Source organism: Anomalospiza imberbis, chromosome 8, assembly GCF_031753505.1.
Source record: "Anomalospiza imberbis isolate Cuckoo-Finch-1a 21T00152 chromosome 8, ASM3175350v1, whole genome shotgun sequence".
Lineage (NCBI taxonomy): Eukaryota > Metazoa > Chordata > Aves > Passeriformes > Viduidae > Anomalospiza > Anomalospiza imberbis.
The window spans coordinates 35,732,748-35,754,578 of record NC_089688.1 but is presented as its reverse complement, the minus strand read 5'-3'; the positions used below and the strand labels follow the sequence as shown (position 1 = coordinate 35,754,578).

General features: G+C 34.2%; 1 protein-coding gene across 1 annotated transcript in view; it reads left to right on the top strand.

Moving 5' to 3' along the window:
* The window catches only part of CFAP46 (cilia and flagella associated protein 46), a 67,710-nt gene that overhangs the window by 31,380 nt on the left and 14,499 nt on the right, over positions 1 to 21,831 (top strand). The window contains exons 26-47 of the mRNA XM_068198395.1: positions 43 to 181; positions 716 to 899; positions 1,333 to 1,492; positions 3,773 to 3,996; positions 5,906 to 6,028; positions 6,410 to 6,559; positions 6,918 to 7,066; positions 8,509 to 8,607; positions 8,871 to 9,000; positions 9,890 to 10,036; positions 11,361 to 11,561; positions 12,764 to 12,870; positions 13,617 to 13,799; positions 14,608 to 14,743; positions 15,463 to 15,642; positions 16,068 to 16,256; positions 17,008 to 17,136; positions 18,050 to 18,229; positions 19,253 to 19,420; positions 20,255 to 20,352; positions 21,035 to 21,114; positions 21,545 to 21,696. Coding sequence (XP_068054496.1) covers positions 43 to 181; positions 716 to 899; positions 1,333 to 1,492; positions 3,773 to 3,996; positions 5,906 to 6,028; positions 6,410 to 6,559; positions 6,918 to 7,066; positions 8,509 to 8,607; positions 8,871 to 9,000; positions 9,890 to 10,036; positions 11,361 to 11,561; positions 12,764 to 12,870; positions 13,617 to 13,799; positions 14,608 to 14,743; positions 15,463 to 15,642; positions 16,068 to 16,256; positions 17,008 to 17,136; positions 18,050 to 18,229; positions 19,253 to 19,420; positions 20,255 to 20,352; positions 21,035 to 21,114; positions 21,545 to 21,696 — 3,308 coding nt within the window. The remainder of the gene's footprint in view (positions 1 to 42; positions 182 to 715; positions 900 to 1,332; positions 1,493 to 3,772; positions 3,997 to 5,905; positions 6,029 to 6,409; positions 6,560 to 6,917; positions 7,067 to 8,508; positions 8,608 to 8,870; positions 9,001 to 9,889; positions 10,037 to 11,360; positions 11,562 to 12,763; positions 12,871 to 13,616; positions 13,800 to 14,607; positions 14,744 to 15,462; positions 15,643 to 16,067; positions 16,257 to 17,007; positions 17,137 to 18,049; positions 18,230 to 19,252; positions 19,421 to 20,254; positions 20,353 to 21,034; positions 21,115 to 21,544; positions 21,697 to 21,831) is intronic.

Here is a 21,831-nt window from a genome sequence, read left to right as displayed (position 1 = left end):
AATTCTGCAGTATATAATAAATCATTTGAATATAATTCAAAGGTGCTGAGGAAGATCTGACATTAAGAACCTCCTTATATGGTCTATTATTCCACATCTATGCTGATAAAGCTGACTGGGAGACAGCACTAAAAGTCCTGGATGAAGCTATACAAGTTTTGCCTCAGACAAGGCACAAACTGTAAGTTGGTTGACTTATTTTCATTAAAATAAGCATTTTGATTCTTAAGAAATATAAAACTCCTGAGTATTTTTTTTATTTTATATGCATTGGGAAAGTATTATGATTACTTTTAAGCAGCCTGTCTGTACAACACAAAACATTCTTGTATCTTTTCCATGAAAAAGACACACAGAGGCAATGCTTCTAATATTATGCTAATTAATGCTAATAATACTTGTAAATATAATTTTTTAAAAACTTATATAAAAGTAGTATTTTACTTCCCAAGCAAATAGGTGCATGAAATGTGGCTATTCAGCAGAAGCTTTAGCTTTCCTAACTGCAAAGCCATCTTCATTAAATGGAAACAAAATTTTCTAGGGTACTGTTTACATAATCTTATCTGAGTTGGTTTTGTGCTCTTTTATGCCATTTTATAAACTTTGCATCTTTGTACTATACAGATACGAACTAGTATATGTGTCTTGCTCACAAAGTAACTTCACAGGTACAGATGCAAGTAATTTGTAATTTGTTTGATCTTTTTTCTAGCCTGATTTTCAAACTTATGGCTACAGTGAGGGCAGGATCAGGATGCAATTTTATGATGGCCATTCAGAAAGTCAGTCATGAAAGTGCAGATTACTTGTCACATATGTGGCGACACTTGGTAACAGTCTCCAGAAGTATGGTTGGACAGTTAAGCTGTTTTCAAAATGCGATCACTGCTTTGCAGGTTTGTCAGTTCTTACTGTTTGTTCCCATGCTGATAGAATGATGTTTCTCAAGTGATTCATAGGACTGCAAGTTCCTGAATGGGTAGGGAGGCCATATACTTGACCGTTGCCTTTTATAACTTTGAGATTGCCCTTCAGTAGGAAAACTCTCTATGGTTGAATCTTTATATCCAGTAAAATTTTAGTTGAGTTCTGCTGAAGAAAAATGTCTAAGAATAGCAAGCAATTTTAATAAAATGAAGATTTAACTCGTGGTGGAGTTTTCTGTTACGTTCCATTTATCATAGTTCTGATTACGTGATGCCAATACAACTACTTGATGTCAAATTATTATTTTTTTGCTTCTGTTAAGACTACATGAAACTTTAGAATATAATTTTGATGGTTTATATAAACAAATACAAATTAACTCCTCCTTTATTACTTTTATAGAAACAAGAAAATGAATGGCAGAGAGTTGATTACCTGATGGAATTTGCTGAATGCTTATATTGTAATCAGTTTCCCCTCAATGATGCTATTAAACCTCTGGCGTGGGCAGTAGATCTCCTGCTATGTATGAAATTCCCTATGCAGTCCTCACAAGAAGAAGGTATCTAATGGCTGTTTCTCCTTCAGAGCAATTTCTCAGCAGGATACACAAGTGAGATTTTAAATTTGCAGCTTAGTTATCAGAAGGAAAAGCACAAGCTTGCTTGTATTTTCTCATGTACTTACTGTCATTTATTCAATGCAAGTTCAGTTTATCTGTGAATTCTGTGATATGCTATGGAGAATTACCCTCAGTCTTTTGATATAGTACGATACTTCTCCCCTCTGACATAGGGATTCTTGAGATGTGAGATGCTACCAGAAAGTAGTGCTGAACAGTTTGTTTCAAGTGAGTTCTCATGGAGGGACAGATGAAACTGAAGAAAATAGTTTCTGTGCCAAAATGTGGGTACCTAAGTCCATTACCCTTTCCTTGGCTTTATCTTAGCATTAATTTTTCAAAAATGACCTTCAAAGGGATGTATGGCTTCAACTACTTTGTAGCTGTAAAAATTCTTTGCTCCTTTCACACAAATATCCACTTGTACTGGTATGACCTTAGTGACCTATTCTGATGGGATACCCCAATATTCCTTTGAGAAAAAAAGTATCTGATATCTGGAGCCATACTGTCCTGTGTGGCATTAATGAACATCTGCTCTGCTGGGTTTTTTTGTGTGGATAGACGACATAGATCAGACAAGTACTTCTGGTGTTTTCATTGAGAAAGATAAATATACAGGGTTTCTATCACACAGTTGATTAGTAACAGTAGCGACATACTGTTCATACTTTTCTGTTAGCAGTTTTGTTGGGTTTTTTTTGGAGTTCTGTGCTGATTTAAGTTTTCACAGAATTCACAGAATCACTGGGTTGGAAGAGACCTTCAAGATCATTGAGTCCAACCCAGCCCCAACACCTCAACTAAACGCTGGCGCCCAGTGCCACATCCAGGCCTTTTTTAAACACATCCAGGGACAGTGACTCCACCACCTCCCCAAGCAGACCCTTCCAGAACTTTACCACCCTTTCTGCAAAAAACTTTTTTCTGATATCCAACCTATATTTCCCTTAGTGCAACTTGAGGCTGTGTCCTCTGGTTCTGTCAGTTGCTGCCTGGAGAAAGAGACCAACTGCACCTGAGCACAGCCACCTTTCAGGAGCTGTGGAGAGTGCTGAGGTCACCCCTGAGTCTCCTTTTTCCAGGTTGAGCACCCCCAGCTCCCTCAGTTGTTCCTCACAGGACTTATGTTCCAAGCCCCTCACCAGCCTGTTTGCCTCCTCCTCCAGACGTGCTTGAGAGTCCCAAGGTCCTTCCCAAACCGAGGGCCCTGAGCTGGACATGGCACTGGAGGTGTGCCCTCACCAGTGCCGAGTACAGGGGAAGGATGACCTCCCTGCTCCTGCTGGCCACACCATTCCTGATCCAGGCCAGGATGCCCTTGGCCTTCTGGGCCACCAGGGCACACTGCTGGCTCATGTTCAGTTGGCTGTTGACCAGTACCCCCAGGTCCCTTTCTGCCTGGGCACTGTCCAGCCACACGGTCCCCAGCCCATAGTATTGCAGGGGGCTATTGTGGCCAAAATGCAGGACTTGGCACTTGGATTTATTAAACTTCATCTTGTTAGACTCTGCCCGTCCATCCAACCATTCCAGGTGTCCCTGCAGAGCCCTCCTACCTTCCAACAGATGAACACACATTCCCAGCTTAGTGTCATCTGCAGATTTATCAATTAAAGATTCAATCCCCTCATCCAAGTTGTCAATAAAAATATGGAACAGAGCTGGTCCCAGCCCCAGAGCACTGAGGGACACCACTGTTGACTGGCTGCCAGCTGGATGCAACACTGCTCATCACCACCCTCTGGGCCTTGCCATCCAGCCAGTTCTGAACCCAGCAAAGAGTGTTCTTGTATAGTTCTGTAATCCACCCAGTTTCACCAGATTGCTTATAATTACTATCCTTACACCACTTAAGTTTCAAGAAAATCTTTGCAAAGCTCTTAATAGAAACTCAAGTAATGTAACAAGAGAAATTAGATTCAGATATAAAACAGCCTAGGTTGGAAGGAACCTCAAAAGATCGTCTTGTCCAGCCTTTTGCAGATTTAATTTCTCTGTCAGGCTTACATAATTTCTTATACAGAACTGTTACATTGTCGATTAAAAACATGATACAAGTAGCATTACATCATTTTAACAAGAACATCTTTAGCAGATAGATTTCCATTTTTCTTTTTTCTCTTAAATATTTTCATTTTCAATTCAGAAATTTTAACTTTTAAATATATTTTTTCAATGCTGTCACTGTGAGCATGTATTTGCTGTTTTTTTTAACAGAAAGCAATGCTATACCAAATTTTTTGCCTATAGAAAATACTAAGGTGGACAATGGAGAAAATGGTACCATGCCCCAAATGAATTTGGAAGATTTGAGCAATATTAAACAACTGGAAGCTTTGTTTAGAGCACAGACATTAATGGCTTTATTTTCTGGTCATGGTTCTTCTTTTCATCAGCAGCACTGTTTGATGGCATATGCCTGTATCATCCGTATCTGGCAGGTGAGATCGTATGAAATTATATGTTGTGCTGTGTTATTATAATGTGGCACTTTTTAGGGTGCAGTTAGTGTATTTTCTCAGGTTTAAGGATTAAGCAAGAAAATTGTTTCTCTCAGGAAAATGGAGAAGGTACACTAAGGATAAAAGCAGTGGGCCATTGTTTCTCAGGAGTCCATTCATATGTTTTGTGTAATAGGTTCTAAAACTTTGTACTTTTAATTTGTTAAGGACTCTCAGTAGTGGCAGAATACATACTGAAGACATTTCTGGCAGTTTTGAAGGTGAACCTTCATGAAATTGAATCAAAAGGACTGTTTTTGACTGAAAGGGATTGTAGAGGCTGGCAGTGTTCACTGACTGATTTCTCTATTTACTTTTTCATAGTTAAAGCATTTCAAATCAATCAAACCTACTTCACTTCTCATAGATATGCCCAATTGAAATGGCTATTCTGAATCACAGCAATGATCATAGGAAAACAATTATATGTTAAGTAAATATTTGAAAGGACTAAATATGTACTTGATAATATTAATGCAACAAATCATTATAGGAACAGTCTCAGTTGGGACCTATCAAGTAGATTGGTAAGCTATGACTTGTGTATAATTTTATTCCAATTAGAAGTGAAAGCCTGCAATTTGTTACCACTTAATTGTGGTAATTATGAGCAAGAATTTAAAATAAAAATCAGTTTAACATGTGATGTGAGACAGGAATTTGCAAAATAAAAATGGAATATTGATGTTTTCAAATTTACACAAGCATAACTTTTAATATCCAGCCCTTTACTGTGCATCTTACTATGGGAAAAAAACTACCTGAAGAGAGTACTACTGTTTGAATAAGCTATTAAAACTAAAACTTAGAGCTAATGCTGCCATCAGTGCCAGTTGTAAGATAATGATAGTAATTCTAAGCATCATATTTACAGCTGAACAGTATTGTGAGAAAGGAATAACCATGTGGTATTAAAGGAATTAAAGTACAACAGGATACCTTGTTTTGGCTTTAGAAAGTAAAGCAGACCTGACTGCAGACATCCACTTCAAAGCAGGGTCTTTAGTGTTACGATTCCATAAATAACTCAGTAGATCTTAAAACATTCTCTGGAAAAATCAGCTGCCGCTGACCTTTTAAAGATGTGTTACCTTTAATTTGAAATTTAAATTTGTTTTGTGTATCCAGCATTATTTTTTGATTCATATTTTGTATTCTACTCTCGATTCCTCCAGCAAAACATATTAGTCTTCTCAAATTAATGTGGCTTTTGGTTTTGTTTGGTTGGTTTTTTGTTTGGTTTTGGTTTTGTTTGTTGTTAGTTTTTTTGTTTGTTTGTTTGTTTTTAATTTCAGGTAAGATTAGAATCTGTGCTCTTGCTTGTACAGAGAAAGTTTTGATTAATTCTTTTGTAGGCTTAAATATTTAGAAATTTCTTTTATATAATATTTAGTACTATCATTGTAAAAGACTGACCCAGAAAGAGTACAGAGTGACTCTGCCATCTTGCAGATTACTTCTTTATAAAATTCATCCCTTGTAGAAAATGAAGCTAGTTAGAGTAATGGTTTGAAAAAAAAAGAATTGCATTTCCAGCCATAAAGATTAAAGAAAGGTAGCAGTAGTATTTATCCCAGGGATGATCTTGTCTTTTGACAGTTCTGCTACTTAATTGCATTGCCGTGATCATCCTAAATGCTTGTGCAAAAAATTCAAGCATCCAGGAGTCTCTGAAATTGCTATTTTACTGAAGAAAACTATTATGCAAGCAGAATATGATATGCGACAATTGTTAATAGTTATAGATAGTGACTTGCAGTGGATAATAACTATTACTGGAAACTGAGATTATTATTGTTATTAATATTGCAAATTGAAAATAATTAACTGTAATTATTTGATTATCTAGGTGTCATTGTCAGCATCAGGGAGTATTACAACAGCATTCTCAAAGACTTCACAACCTACAAGTCCTCAGAAAGTGCAGTCAAAAACTCCTAAAAAAGATAAGGACAAAAAGAAAAAGAAACAAGTAAGACCCACTTTTCTGTGGAATTAAAACAACCCTCTCTTTCTAAGAGATGTTTCCCTGGGCTCATTTGGTGAATATTTCAGATGTTTTACTGTACCGACTTTCATAACCAGGGAAGAATTTCTCTGTGAATCTGTGGATCATTCTTTCACTCTTGATCACAGTCTCGACAGATCATGAATTTACAAATAATTTTTCTTTTGTTTACTGCCTTGGTTAAGATGCTGCTATTTTGTAAAATCCACAGTCTAGAGATCCAAAACCCTCCCCAAATCTGACAAAACTTCGAAGGACATTAAGCAAATGTGTTCATTTTTTAGCTGAACATTTAATATGAATAGGATTGTTAATTTGATCTCATAAGTGTTGTTTTTATTATAGGTTGAAGTTTCTAAAGGGAAAGAATCAGTTGATACCTTACCAGCAAATGTGGAAGAATGGGCCCAGTATGATTGTCCCAGTGAAATCAGAGATACTTTTAAACAGAAAACAAATAGTTATGGTATTCACTGGGATAATTTCCCAAAGCCTGTAAGTATACTCCTCAAAAATCTAGAGCATTTACTATTTAGAAAATCAGTACCAGAAAATGGTTTTATTTTAGTTTTTCTGTCTGTGTATTTTCAGATAGCTGTCCCAAATACTTTTGTATTGTAGCATTCATTAATAGTTCAAGAAGTGTTAGCCTGTCCTCTGCATGTTGAAATGAAGCTAACTTGGAGAAGACATTTACCAGCTTTCTGTGTACCTTGCTGCTCTTTCAGCTAGAAAGTTTCTTTGTGCCTTTTTTCAGGTTTATTTTGGAACTGAAGATGTAATCATTAATTTTAAATTTATTTTCTATAAAATTATGTTTATACTGACTGAATTTTAAAAAAATTATTTTCAGACCTGCACTTTGTATTTTATGGACCTTTTATCAAAAGAACTACAGAAAATTTTTTGCCCCCACTTGATTCTTCCAGTCTTTCAGCTAGCTGAAGTTATTGCAAGTGAAGTTCTGGAATGTAGAAGTCTGTCTGGTCTCTATCACCTTCGGTTTGTATCCTTTATTTATTTTAAATAAAAGAGAAACTGAATGGAGTGGATCATCCATTAATATGTCACCAAGTAGTAACAAGAATTTTTGTGACTTACTGTTTTATATTTGTAATGGATTTTTATTTATTTTCCTTTATTTTTTATGCATTTTAATATAATTTTGGTGAATAGATTTGTGGAATTAAAGCCACTAAATTTATTGTTACGAAAAAGGATCTCACATATGGAAAGCATATGAGATTATGAAGCCACACCACATTGATGTGAAAAATTTTTGAAATGCCTTATTGTCATCTAACTGAAGAAAGCAAAGTCAAAAAAAATTCTATGAAACTTTTATCTATTAGGAATTCAAAAGGCAGGCTCCCTATTTGCATAAAAAATAAATTCTTCACCATAAGGGCACAAAGAAGTAGCCCTGACAAGTGCATTTTCAGAGAGATTTGTCATTGTGATCAAAATTATGTTGTTTTTTATGGATGATAACCCCGAAAAGTTTTGATTTATAAGTATTTAATATGCATGCAATTGAAAATTCTTGCTGTTTTAATTAAAGCATTTTATCATGCTTTTTTGATAGGTATTAAATAATGTTTAATTAATAAGTACGAGTCATAAGCAATAATTGTTTGCTTATTTTCTGATGGTTCGTGAAATACCACATAACGAATCTTTAAAATGCCGGAAACTGATCCCACCGAGCAGAATAGATATTTATGTACACAAATATATGTGTTTATCTGCCAACTGATTACTGAGTTGCTTTCTTACGAGACTAAAAGGGACTTTCTGGTAGGAAATTATTTTCAGCCAAGATTTGCAAGACAAATTTTTTTGTTGATTCCTCAAGACTTGTGTTTATTTCATGGTATTTTATATATATCTATGACCTGATGTCTATATATGATTAGACAGATGTGTAGGAATATATTACTCTTTAATCAGGACAGAAATCCTGAAATCAGGTTAGCACATACAAATTGAGGGGCAGGGTGGGGGTAGTTGCATGCTATTGTGAGACCATATAAATATTTTCATACTTTTAGTACATAATTTTTGCCATTAAGTTGGAGTGATACAGGTTTGATGGACTAGACTGGGGCTACTGGTGGATGTCCCATCCCTGGAAGTGTTCAAGGTCAGACTGGATGGAGTTCTGAGCAAGGATGCAAGGGCATCTTTCACAAAGATCATCTATAGATAAGATATCTTTAGAAGTTCCTTCCAGCCCAAACTATTCTTTGGTTCTGTGACCTCTATCCATGGGTAATTTCCCCTGTTTTTATTTACAATCTTTGGTATTGCCAGCATTAATCAAGACACGAGAAGGTAGGATTGACAAATAGGGAATATGCGCTATGTATATATAATGTGCTTATATGAAGCAACATATTAAGGATTCAGATTGTTTCTTAAACATGTCTTCATTTTATTTGCAGAATTGCCCTGATATGCTCAGATTTAAAACTGAGTCAGGCATCTGTGTATCATGAGAAAGCTGCTGGAGAAGTTTACATTAGTGAATTAGAACAAGCAATGTATGTATTTTCACTGCTGAGATGGTATTTATTTGGGACTGTTTTCCCTACAGTTGATAAGTGTTGTTGGAGGAAAATAAGAAAAAAAAAAAGAATTCGGAACACACCTTTGGTATATTAGCGATGCCCTAAAATTCTGTGCATGTTTGGTTAGCGTTTATCTACAGAGTAGTATATGGTAAAGATTCCAAACACACTAATACTTCGTTATGAAATTCTTTTTCACATATACTTGAGTTTACTTTTTCATTCTTGTGATTTAGGTGTAGGCAAGAGATTGCACTGAAAAAAGAAAAAAACATATGCATGAAGACAGAAGAAAGAAAAATACTGTTTGAAAATGCTCAGCTTAATGGTAGTAGGAATGAGAATATCCTCACTTCAAGTGAAAAGGTTTTTATTTCGACTTCAGTTTCTATACTAAGCTACTCTTCCCCTTTTTTTAACACACTTGCTAGTTTGCTTTTTAGACAATACTTGAGAAATACATGAACACAAAAATAATTAAAATGCATGCTACCTAAATTCTGCTACGAATCATCTGAAGCTGAGTGTTGCCTGGTATATTATTTATATCAGGAAAAACAAGACTGGAATCTTGATTCATGCAAAGTAAAACTACTTTCCGACAAATGCATTGGGGAACTAATGCAAATGGATTAAAAAGACTGAGGAGCAAAAAAGATACTGTTTTCAGTCTTGGTCTCATTTTTTCTCTTCTTTCTTCATTACATTAGCATGTACAGTTTTGCTTCTGCTTACACATTGTTTTAAGGGCATGCAAGTATTTCAGTTCTGTCTTTCCTGTCTCTTTTTTAGGAAGATAATTGCCTTACTGATTTCTTTAACACTTACCTCCACTTTGCTCATTATTACGACAATGCTGTCTGGATTGTCATCACACCATTTTGCCCTCTTTGTATATTTTTTTCCATACTTGTGCATTGTTTTTCTAATTACTAATCCCTCTCAAGTCACCTCTTTTAGCTCTTGTAAATAGTATTCCTCTTTTAGTTTTAGTTATTACCAAAAATCAACTTTTTGACAGCAGCATATCTGAAGCAGTTAATCTGTCATACAGTTAATTTACTAGTTCAATGCCTTTTGAGGATTGTAAAATCCAAATTTCATAAAATACCTGTTGTTCTTGTAATATAATGTTACATTTTGAAGTTAGAAAATCCAAATACAGCTGAGGTGTGGGATGTCGTAATTAACAACTTGTATTCTGTCTAGGTTTTTTGACATTTATGAAGATGTAATACTTCTTTAATTTTTTCAGGGTTTTGAGGTAAATGCAGTAACAGGAAAAGGACTGAGTGCACTTTCTTTCCCTCACTTGTGGGTTGAAAAAGCTGAAGTACTAATTCAGCTAGGCTTGTATCAACCAGCAAGGCTTCTGCTTTCAGAGGCCCATGCTGCAGCTCAGGTACAATACAAATTAAACAGAAAAAGAAACACTAATAACATGTGTTATTATGTTCCTTTAGATGCAGTTATTCCTCAGAATAATAATAATCAAACTGCAAAGCCAAGCCTTTTCCCACCACCCCAAACCCATTTCTTATTACAACATATATAATACGTACATAAAAACATATATAATTTCAACATATATAATTTCAACATATATAATACATACATAAAAATATGGCATTTCAGTCCAACTTTATGGGAATTGTCTGAAGGTTATATAAATTTCTGAAGTATTGTCAGCATCTCTGTCTGCTTTGCAGTGGCCTCGGAAGATATAGGTATATTTCAATCTTGTTTGTTTAAATAAGTGGGAAAAATTCAAGGTTTGTTCAGAAGAGAGAGAGAGCATTTAGCCCTATCCTCTCAATACTTTGATAATTTGAATGTCTGATTATTTCATTTTGAACTTCATGATGGATTTACTGCAATGTTTTGATAAAACTGAAATTATTTCCTAGAATTCTGGCAGATCTGAAATAAGTGTCCATATGTTCCACCTAACAGATCTGCCTTATCTCATTATTATGAAGGATTATACATTACAGATATTTTCCCTACATCTAACATTTTCCACTTTAGCCATGTGCTCCATTAAAAAAGTTTTTAAAATATAATTATTGCAGTAAAACCTTTATTTAAAAAAATGTAATTGATATCCTGTTATTTTGTGTAATATTTTTTCTCCTGTAAGAAAAGATGGCCTATGTAAATTTAGTACAATCACGAATACTTTGAATAATAATATATGAATGATATTAATGAATAATATATGCCCCTTTATAAAGCATTAATTAAGCATTGTATATTGAGGAAAGTTCAAAATACATTAGGGAGGACAGTAATTTTAATTATACAATTCGTCAATAGTATCCTGTATGTCTGTAGGCTAGTATACAAATATTATACAATATTTGTTCCTTATACAGGACTAGTTATATAGCTTATATAGTGTAAAGCAACATTGTGAGTTCACTGGATCTCTATCTGTACAGTTGACCAAAAAAATCTTTTGTCATCACATTTCTTCATCAGACACTGAGAAACACTAGCAGATATATACATGCTAAATAATAGCAGAAAAATAGATTTTTTGACTGGTGAAATAGGAGGTACAGGAACAGAAAGAAATATGAAGTAGACGTACCATAAGGAATAACAAAGAAATTCAGTAGATACTTGGGAGAATAGTATTCGCTTTTTATTTCTTTAAGGTTAGTTTAAAATATGAATAGCAGTAGTGGATTTTTAGTATATAGATCACATATCTTTCTTTCTAGGAATTGAGGGCCCTATCTGTTATGTCAAGGTGCTTGTACTTACTTGCTGTGTTGGCTAACTTGGAAGGAAACCACAGACAAGCTAAAGCACTCCTTGAGAAAGCACAGCTTCTAGGAGGAGATGAACAATTTTGGTATAACAGTACTCTTAGTCTAACAGAAGCAATTCTAGAGGAAGAGGGCAAAGGAAAACAGAGCACGGTAAGGAAATTTTTTGGGTTTGGAGATTGTGGTTTGGGGTTTTTTCAGCAGTGGTGTCTCTCAGTGAAATATTATAGCCTTTACATTTCAATAAAAGCAAAATTCTGTGTTAAATGCAGTTGTTGTTTTCTCTGAGCGTTTAACAGACATTAATTACAGATTCCAGACAGATGCAGGCCACTTGGAATGAGATTCTACCCACAGAAGTTTAGGATGTTTTTATGATAATCTCTATGTTCTCCTATTGGAATAAAACCAGTTATAATCTACCATGTATGACTAAATCCCAGAGATCTGATTCTCTTAATTGGAATTCTTTTGTATTCAGACAGTTCTGTTAACACTGGTATATTTTTTTTCATATTCAATATGAATATTCAATTTCATATTCAATATTCAATAAAAATAAAACTTTTCAGTATTATTTTTGTTATGCTTTTCCTTCCCAAGTATTTAAAATAGTTTTACAAATATTATTTCTAGATTCTGGAAGATACTTCTGTAACACTATTTTTTTTCCTGAAACCCTATAACATCAAAATATCCATTTACTGTTAAACCCTTAACTTTCATGAGTTTCAGCACAAATAGTCTTATGTCTGTGATTATCTAACCTGTCTTGATAAACTGAGCAAGGCTGTGTCATGTAGAGGGATTATTTTGATTTTGACTAAACTCCTATTTGCTGTCTTTTGCTATGTACCTCCAAGATGAATCTGGCTCCATCTTCTCTCCTTGTATGTACGTGCGCCATTCACGTAATCATCAAAGTATCCAAGCATGATCATAACACAGAGAGGAGGACACGGTCTTAAGCTGAGCCAAGGGAAATTTGGGCTGGATATTAGGAAAATGTTTTTTATGGAAAGAGTGATCAAGTACTGGAATGGCCTGCCCAGGGAGGTGTTGGATTCACCATCCTTGGATGTGTTTAAAAAAAGACTGGATGTAGCACTTGGTGCCAGGGTTTAGTTGAGGTGTTGGGGATGGGTTGGACTCAATAACCTTGAAGGTTTCTTCCAACCTGGTCATTCTGTGATTCTGTAACTCAAACTTTCTAGACTTATTTACAGTTATCCAGAGCAAGCCATCTTGGGGATAATTAACATGTTCTGTACAAAATGAAAGCTTTCTAAATGAATGTTTATTATTATCCATAGACATTTAAAATAGTATTATGAAAATTCTGGTGTTACCTACAGGCTTGTGAGATACTGGAACATACTGTAAGTGTGCTTCGATCTACTTTATTGAAGAGACCTGGCAGGCAATCAGAATTGGGTTTTATGATTGCATCCCTTGAAGCCAGGTAAGCTGTCTTTTCTCTAAAATATGCCCGGCTTCTAAAATGCAGTTGCATTGCAAATATATGTACTTTTTACAATGCTGCCTTATTTTAGTATGCCAGATTCTGTGGTTTCTCAAATATTTTTTTTCTAAGTAATTTATGTGGTGGTTTGGTCTTTTAAAGTTTAAATTTCTTTCCAAATTTCTGTATTTCCTTCTCAAATGCTTGCATGTAGCCCTACTCCTTTTATGTTGGTAAACTAGACACCACAACCTATTGTGCATAGCTTGCAGTACAACACTACTGCAGTCTACAGTCTTCAGTTCTCAACATGAACCAAGAAGCCTGTTCATGGTGAAACTAAACAATGATTTCAGTTCCACTGAAATCCAAGCACAGAGACATTACAATGTGTTGGTAAAGGGAGAGAAGTATGCAACACTTACACTCCTGTCTCTTTCCATAAATGGGAAGCTTTTCTATTAGAAAAGGAAGACTGTTATCAGTCTTCTCAGTTCATCTGCACTTGGAAGACTGATTAGGACTAAGATGGAAGAATTAGATACACGGAACAAGTGATACCTCTTCTTTAATCTCAAAATATAATATTTGGATTTTTTCAGAATTACTATAATTTGTAAAACACACAATTGTGGTGCTTTTTGTAGACTTCTTAGAATTTAAAGGAAGGCAGAGAGAAATATGTCTGTTCTCAAAAATAGGCTGTGCTTTCTGACTGCTATCTTGTATTTAATTTTTATTTCTAGAAAAACACTTATTCAGATACATTTTGCCCAGGATCATATGACAATTGATGCCAATTCTGCTCAGTTGCCACACATTCTACATGAATGCTACAATAAATTAGTTCAAGTTGAGAAGGACTTTCTTCATCACGGGCATAAAAACTACAGCGCTGAAATACTGCTGGAATGTGCAAATATTTGTAGGTAAGACTATACCTCTATGCCTCTACTGAAAAATTTTATTTAGGATAAACTAGTCCATGAAGTGTCTTGTTTACTTTTTATAGTCTAATTAAGATGGAAAAGAGCAGATAACATTGTTAGATTTTATATATTAGTGCTAGATGTCTGTTTGCATTCCTCATGTGTTCTGTATTTAGAAACATACTGTAGAATCAAAAATTGTTTCCACTGAAGGCAGAGTTCTCTTTTGTTCTCTTTTGAGGTCAAAACAAAGTGTTAGGGTCTCTTAAGTCAGATTTTTGGCTTCCCATTCATAGACATATTTTAGCAGCCACACCAATCATTCTCTAGTATTTACAGGCTTTTATAATTCTTACTGTTGATATGTTTTTCTAGAAACTGCTGCAATAATAAAAGTGCAAAACATGGTATGCTTGGAATCCCAGCTGTTTGCAGGGCACCCCTTAAAAAAACTGAGATATGTTTTGTACCTGGCATACTGCCATTGTGTTCCTGCTAAATACATACTCTAGAATATGATCTGCCTTTCTTCTCTTTGAGTTTTGGCATCTTTTTGCACTGCAGCAGTACAGTTCTAGGAGTAAGACCTTGGAAAAAGAACTTGTAAGCGTTCACTTATCCTCTTTGTAAGTTTCAAAAACACACATGCAAATTTAATATTTTTTATCTATAATTAATCTATTTTATCTATTAATTAATTGATTAATTTTTTGTTATATAAGTTCAACAGTGTTGATATCATAAAAATAAGAACTTTCTTATGTTAGTTCTTTTGAGTTTATGGTGTTGTTTTGGTTTTTTTTTTCAGGATGGCTGCCAAACAGGAAAAGAACAAAAGAAACAAACACAGTCACTATCTAGATGCTTATAGCTTAGCTCAGAGAGCAGTATCCAAAACAGAGGAAGTATTTCATAACATTTGTAGTTTATTTGCATTTAATGAGGTATTGACTTTTTTACCTTAATAGTGGAAAGGAAGCCTAGTTTAGTTGTAATATTCACTCACTCTTGGATAATCTAATTTGGGGCTTCCAGGATTTATCTTCTTGTAACGATAAACATTCTTTGTGTATAGAAGGAAAAATTGAATGCCAAAAGAATTTACAGTTGAAAAAGGTATGAAGAGAAAATTTTTTGGTCGTTGTCAAGTTTATTTAATTCTGGCATTTGTCTAATAGCTACAAAAGTAAAAAGTATAAATTTGGAGATATTTTTGATTCAAATACCTTGAAAGTTTAAAATTCCTCAAAATGTGTTTCTTCTCAGGAAAAAAAAAAGTCTTCACAAAACATTATAAATAAAGAATGTCTGTATTCAAAATAGTGTATTTTGGGTAATGAAAGCCTGCACCCTACTTTGCTTATGTGTATGTAGCATTATTAGATATTACATATATGTACCAGGTACATAAATCATGAAAAGCAAAAACCCAGCTGCTCTTACTCTATGGAGCTACTTTGATTGCATTGTAATATATTTGACATCATTGAAGTTTTTCTTTCAAATTACTTAAATATCTTCCTTGCAATATTTCTGCTCTATCAAGGTGGTAATGCTAAAATGTTTGTTTCTTTGGTTAAAAGAAATACAACATTCTAACTTCTTATGAGGTTAATTTGCAAAAATACTTGAAATGAAAATTGTATTTTCTTTTGTATTTCAGAGTAAAAATGTTAGTATTCCATTAATGAGACAACTAGCTCTTAGGAAAATAAATCTTGTGGAAATTCTCTTGGATATTTTTCATCTTGTCATTACTGAGAAAAAGTTTAAAAATATGGAAGAAGCATCATTTCATGAATTTATGGAGGAAATCATCATTGAAGATGATGCAATAGAACAGGTAATACAAAATATTTAGTCCTATGATTTGCATAAAAGGTATAACAAGATTTTCCATAGCACAACTTCTTCCACTACTGAGGAAATGGGTTCCCAGAGCAGTCATGTAGTTTTGTAGCAAGGGAGGTTAAAATGTGTGGTTTTAGTCTTGGGGATGGTTTGCTGACCTCCTTCCCCTTGTCCCACGTTTTCCTTGGCACTGCTTGAACTTTGCTTATGGATGTTACGTTGAACTTTTTTTTCTTAATCAGTTGTTAATGAATTTATACATCTATTAAAGACAGCTCATTTGTAGTTAAAAGTATAATCACATTTAATGATATGAATTTGTATGTGAATATATACGCGTTTACTTTTTTAAAAAATGCATTCTTCTCTCTGTGTGGGGATATACGAGCAAATAAATATAAATATGTATTTTACCAGGATTGGAAGTATATGAAACGCACCATGGCTCATATTACACTGGCTCAGCTAGCAAATATACAGAATCTCTGTAAAGGCTGTCCCAACATCAAATCCAAATGCCTGTTTCTAACTGGAAAAACCCTTAATTTACTTGCCAGTAATGTAGATCCCATATATTCAGAGATTTACTGGAAGCCAAATATTATGGTATGCATTTTTTTCTTCAGTTAAATTTATTTGTCTGTGTAAAGTTTATCTGCTCTAATTTTTTTTTTTTTGATATTCATTTGTATAAAAGCTGCTCTTTATATAGGGCTAGGTTTTATATACTGCATGCAAGCCATAATAAAAATGGATGGCAAAATCAGTAATTTCAAAAACATGCTTCTGCCTACATGCTATCCTCATTGATTTGTTTGTGAGATATACTCTTTTTTTATTTGTTTGTGGATATAGTAATTACAAAATTTTCAAAAGAGAGATAGAAAAATTCCTTGAATGCCTTAAGGGTGAGTGAGGTACAGTCTGTGAATCCATGCCATCCAAGTATTGATTTGTAGGTTAAAAGCCTGGGTCTGCAAGTTCTTTCTGTGTTGTAGTAAGAACCCTTAAAGAAAAGAATCTTTGTAAAAAAAGGAGACTTGATGTAGGCATTATGCATTCAGTGATGAATTAAAGTTTTCAGAAGAAACGAGTGGAGGACAAATATAAGAAAGTTAAACTCTCAGAGGTTGTATGGGGGGGCTTTTTAGTGTATGTTGGTCATATTGCCCTCATAATATGCTAAGAAATTTTGATGGTTGTTAGTATTACTAAATCTCTCACCATGAAGGAATTAAGATAGTGATTTCTTTTAAGATTAATACAGTTTTCACATAAGCTTTTACAAAAGAAATGACGCCTGCCTTACTTAATGGAGTGATTAATTGTTCATTTTTTTTTAAACTGTGATGGGTAGGAAGATGCTATATCAGACATCAGAAAATCTTCGCTGACTTCAGCAGAATACAGTGAACAGGACATGACAGAGAGCAGTTTATCAACTAATGAATGTCATAATGATAGGAGGAAAATACAAGAATTAAAGGTATATTGCTTTATGACCTTGTATTAGAATTTGAGTGCTTTCTTTTTGTGGAATAATACTCAACTTATCAGTTCTGTTTAAACTGATAATGGATATGTTGTAATAAAAACTTGATCTTAAAAAAGACAAAAATCTACAAAACACCTTCCAACAAACAGCTTTCCATCACCCTCTGCTGTGTAGCTCAGTCCTGCTCCTCAGTAGATTGTGTGGGAGCTCCAGTATGAGCTTACCCAGTTGCTCTCAGAAAGAAATAATTTCTCCTTCAGTGGTTTCCCACTGTTTGAGCATGTAGCAACCAGGACTAGATGAGCAGGCAGTTTCTTTCTGCCTCACAGATATGACTTTTTAAGGGAGCATAGCATTTTGCAGACTGGGAACAAATAAAGAAATTCTATCACAAAACATTTGTGAAATTCAGTGAGCTGATCTCTGTTACTTACTGCAGTGGAAATTGGGAATGTACAGTTTGTGTACACTAGGAATTGGGAATGTACAGTTTGTGTTGCTAGTACATTGAGTAAATACCTGAGGTAAGAAATTTGTGGGTTAATTTGAACTAAATATGTTAACTATCCACAGAAACAATTGCAATGATCCTTGGTTCTGAACTGCTCATATTGCCTGGAATTTAAAGTCTGTTCTGCTGAGTACACATTTTATATTAAAAGAAATTTCTTTGTTAGACCAAATATTTTTTAATGTTGTAAAACAGATGTTAGTGTCTGCTAAAAAATTAATCAGTATTAGCATATTTTAATCATATATTAAGTGCCTTAAAAAGAAAATGCATTAAAATTTCTCATTAAAAAGCAATATTTATCTTCTCTAACAAGCTGTAATTGGTGTATGTATAACAAATTCTTAATATTAGCCCATTTCAATATAAAGCTTTTTATTTTTTGTCATCTAGACACAACAAAAGATGGCTCAAAAGTATCTTTCTCAATCCAGTGAGGCTTTGCTACAGTCTGTGGCTACTGCATTCAGTCATGATGTTACTGATGTTCTGGCTCTTGCTAGTTTGGAAATGGCTGAATGCTTTCGACAGTTTGATCCAATTTCTACTAGCCAGTTTTTGGCACTTCATCAGGTAAGACAACTAATGTTTGTGCTGCTTTTCAGTGGGAGGATGTTTGAGATTGCAAAAACTAAACTGTATTTGCATAGTGTGAAAATTTGCCATAGACAACACATGTAGGGCTCTGTGTAAGAACCAGTGTGTAATATAGGTTATCAAATATATGGTATATTTGCTAAGCTCAGAATATTAGATCAGTGGTTTGTTAACAATTCTATTATCTGTTGTGTTTGACCTGACATTTTCATTGATGATTGCATACATGAAAAAATGTTAATAGGAATAAATTACTATATTGTCATTAGCAAAGATTATTATTTATGTTGCCACAAAATAATTTCATCCTTCCCAAAAAATAACTTTTAAAATGTTTCTCTGGATTTGTTCAATCATTATTTTGAAGTGGATAATTCAGTTTACATTCAGTTTCTCGGACTGATATCTGCGCAACATGGTCCCATAGATGGCTTGAAGGTGTATGCATGTGAATATGTGCCTCCATCAAAGAGAAGATGCAGAACAACTGTAGCGCTTAAATTCCCTGTATCAGGAACAAATAATCCATAGCTCCTAGTTCAAATGACAGGATTAGTATGTTTGCTGAAAGAAAAGTTGGTATAGTCTTACCTATTATTTTGCATTTTGTAGAAGGCTGCTGTGTGATGTGATGATGATATTAATGTGATATTAAAGCACAGAAACAGAAAAGACTCAGCTTACTTGAAAGGCTAAGCTAAGAACACAGTATTTACCATTCCATGTAGAGTTTAGAAGACCAAATACAGGAACCTGTCAATGATAAATGTAGACAAAGAAATCAATTCCAGCTATTTGTATTTAAGAAATCTTCCTTAGTTATTGTCAGACTGTTTACATCAACCTGTAAAAACAAACAGCAGTCTTCTGCTAGTTCATCTCATCTTTCAAGGAAGAGAACTTCTCTTCAACTTAGATAAATGTTATAAAAAACATAGTTTATATATTTATTAATTTTATTTTTGTGAAGGAAAATAAATAGATGTAAAAATTTTGCAGAGTTGTTCAGCGTCTATGATGATGAAGAATATCCTTCTAACAGCTACATCCAACACCAGCAGCTCCCAGCTGGCAGCATTGCTTCATCTGCAGAATCAGTTAAAACAAAACAGAAACACAAGTGATCTTCTAAAATGTGTGGAACAGCAACTGACTGCTAAGTCAATGGTAACTTTCTGAGCTACTTATTAAGGGTTTATTATATATTATATAAATGCACACAGGGAGATATATGTGTGTATACAGGACATGGATTGGTGGTGGGTTGGCTGTTCTGAGAGAGTGGTTGGACTCGATGGTCTCTGAGGGCTTTTCCCACCTGAACAATTCTGAGATTCTAAGAGTCACCCCTGTACCTTCCCCTGCTACCAAAATCTTGCCACGTAAACCAAATAAAATTTTATATAGTACTTGCTGGAGAAGTGTCTCTAGCAAAACTTTTTTTCAAAAATAAATGTTACTATGAATTATTCTATTTGTTTCCTTTGCTAATACTCTGCTATTATTTGATAGCGTTTTAACTTCAGAAACTGTGTAGTGGCCGTAAAAGTCATGTTGGTATGGAGAGTGGACTAAGATACAGTATTTGTAATTTCTTTTAAATAATATTTATAAGTTCTTCTGCACTGCACAAAAATTATGTGATCATAGAATGACTGAGGTTAGAAAAAATCTCTGAAGGTCATCTTGTAAACCCCTCCTCCTCAAGCAAGGGCGACCTAGAGCTTGTTGTCCACGACCATGTCCAGATGGCTTTTGAATTATCTCCAAGAATGGAGGCTTCACATCCTCCTTGGACGACTTGTGCCAGTGCTTGCTTCCCTCACAGGGAAGCAGTATTTCCTGTTGTTTGGACAGAGCCTACTGTCCTGGCACATCTGCCGAGTATGTGGGCCTTTAAGTACGTTCTTTCCTAGAATTACTATCATTTTTCTAATGAAAGAGCTGAGAATGGGATTTATAAAGTCTGTGAAAATAATATACTTTTGAACTACTGTACAGGCATGGAGAAACCTCTGTATTCCTGTTGAACACTTCAATATATTGGATGAATTGCCATCCAGTTTCTGCATAGTTATTCTCCAGCATTCAGAAGACAGGTATAAAATGTCATCATTTTGATTTAGCACTGTTTGATTCAAATGCAGTGTTTTTATACAGGGTTGAATATTGCCTTTCACGTCTAATTTTAATGGACTTGAATTTTAGGATAATGAATTAATAAATATATAAATAAAACTTCCTGCATCTCAGTGTTATGTTTTCTGTTCTATTTTCCTAATTATCTCTTAAATCCCCGGAGGTCACTTGAAAGGTTTCAAGCCATTCTTGATATGATTCCTAAGCTGTGTTAAGAGTTTCCTGCTTTTATTGCTTATGCTCTTAGAAATATTTGAAGGGGTCATATTTAGCTTTATAAAGCCACCAATTATCTGATTATTGCAGCCTAATTAGCTGCAATAAACTAGCTCATAAATTGAGCTATAGCAACTGATTGTGAGAACATTCACCAATTTAAAAAGTCTTTAACTTGTCATGGAACAAATAGAAATCTACCTTATTGGTTACACAGTGATAAAAGAATTTACCTTACCACTCTCAATTTGTTCCAGCTAGAATTTGCAGGTTTTTGCACCCAAGGTGGGGGTAGTTACTGCATCATGAGAGTATTTGTGAGCACATTACATTAGAGGGCAATAATGACTCATATAATAAATTCCAGTCATATAAACAAGGCTAGACAGTCAAATAATTGATCCAGGACTTTTCTGCTTTCCACAGATCACAGTTGTACAGTTCATTGATTGAGGTGCCCAAAATAAGTACTGCAAGGCAGAAAGGAAAACTCACTCAGCAGATGTGTAAGTACCTCTTACTTTAAAGGGAGAAAAATCATTGCACTGATGTTATGAGAAGGCTCATATCTTTCACTGTTGCAGTTAGTAAAAATTTAAAATGCTTTTAAAAGGAATTTTATCTCTTCCTAATTACCAAGGAACATAAATTCAGAAATATGTGTCTCATTATCAGATGTCATGTATCTAGTCACAATTTATATAATTTTTGTTTATATTTGAAGGCTGAGGTGGTTACAAATAAATAATAGTTTTTTTATTGTTCATTTCTGTATATATTTTGTGCTTATATATATATATATATATATCTACCTAGATTTTATTTTCAAATAATAACATGACTAGAAACTGATGGTGTTTGTACAATCATTTCTTCAAGTACAAAAAGTTCAAGTACAAAAAGTCTCTTAAGAGGGTATTATCCTTCTTTTAATAGTGCAGGCAAAAGTTTCTCGATTTCCTGTGAATCCTGATGTGTTTCATATTTTGTTGGAAAAAATGCGTCTTTACAAGCAGCAAAAGATGAAGAATCATCTTAAAAAAACTGTTATTCACAACTTGAAAGAGTGTGTCTCCAAAACAGATGTGGTAATATATTTTATTACCTTATATTTAAAACTGGGTGAAAAACATGTACTAAAAATATGATAGACATTGTTTATGCAGAAATTTTCAGTTCATTTGAAGTGTGGCATCCCTAGTCTTCGCAGTTACTATATGCTT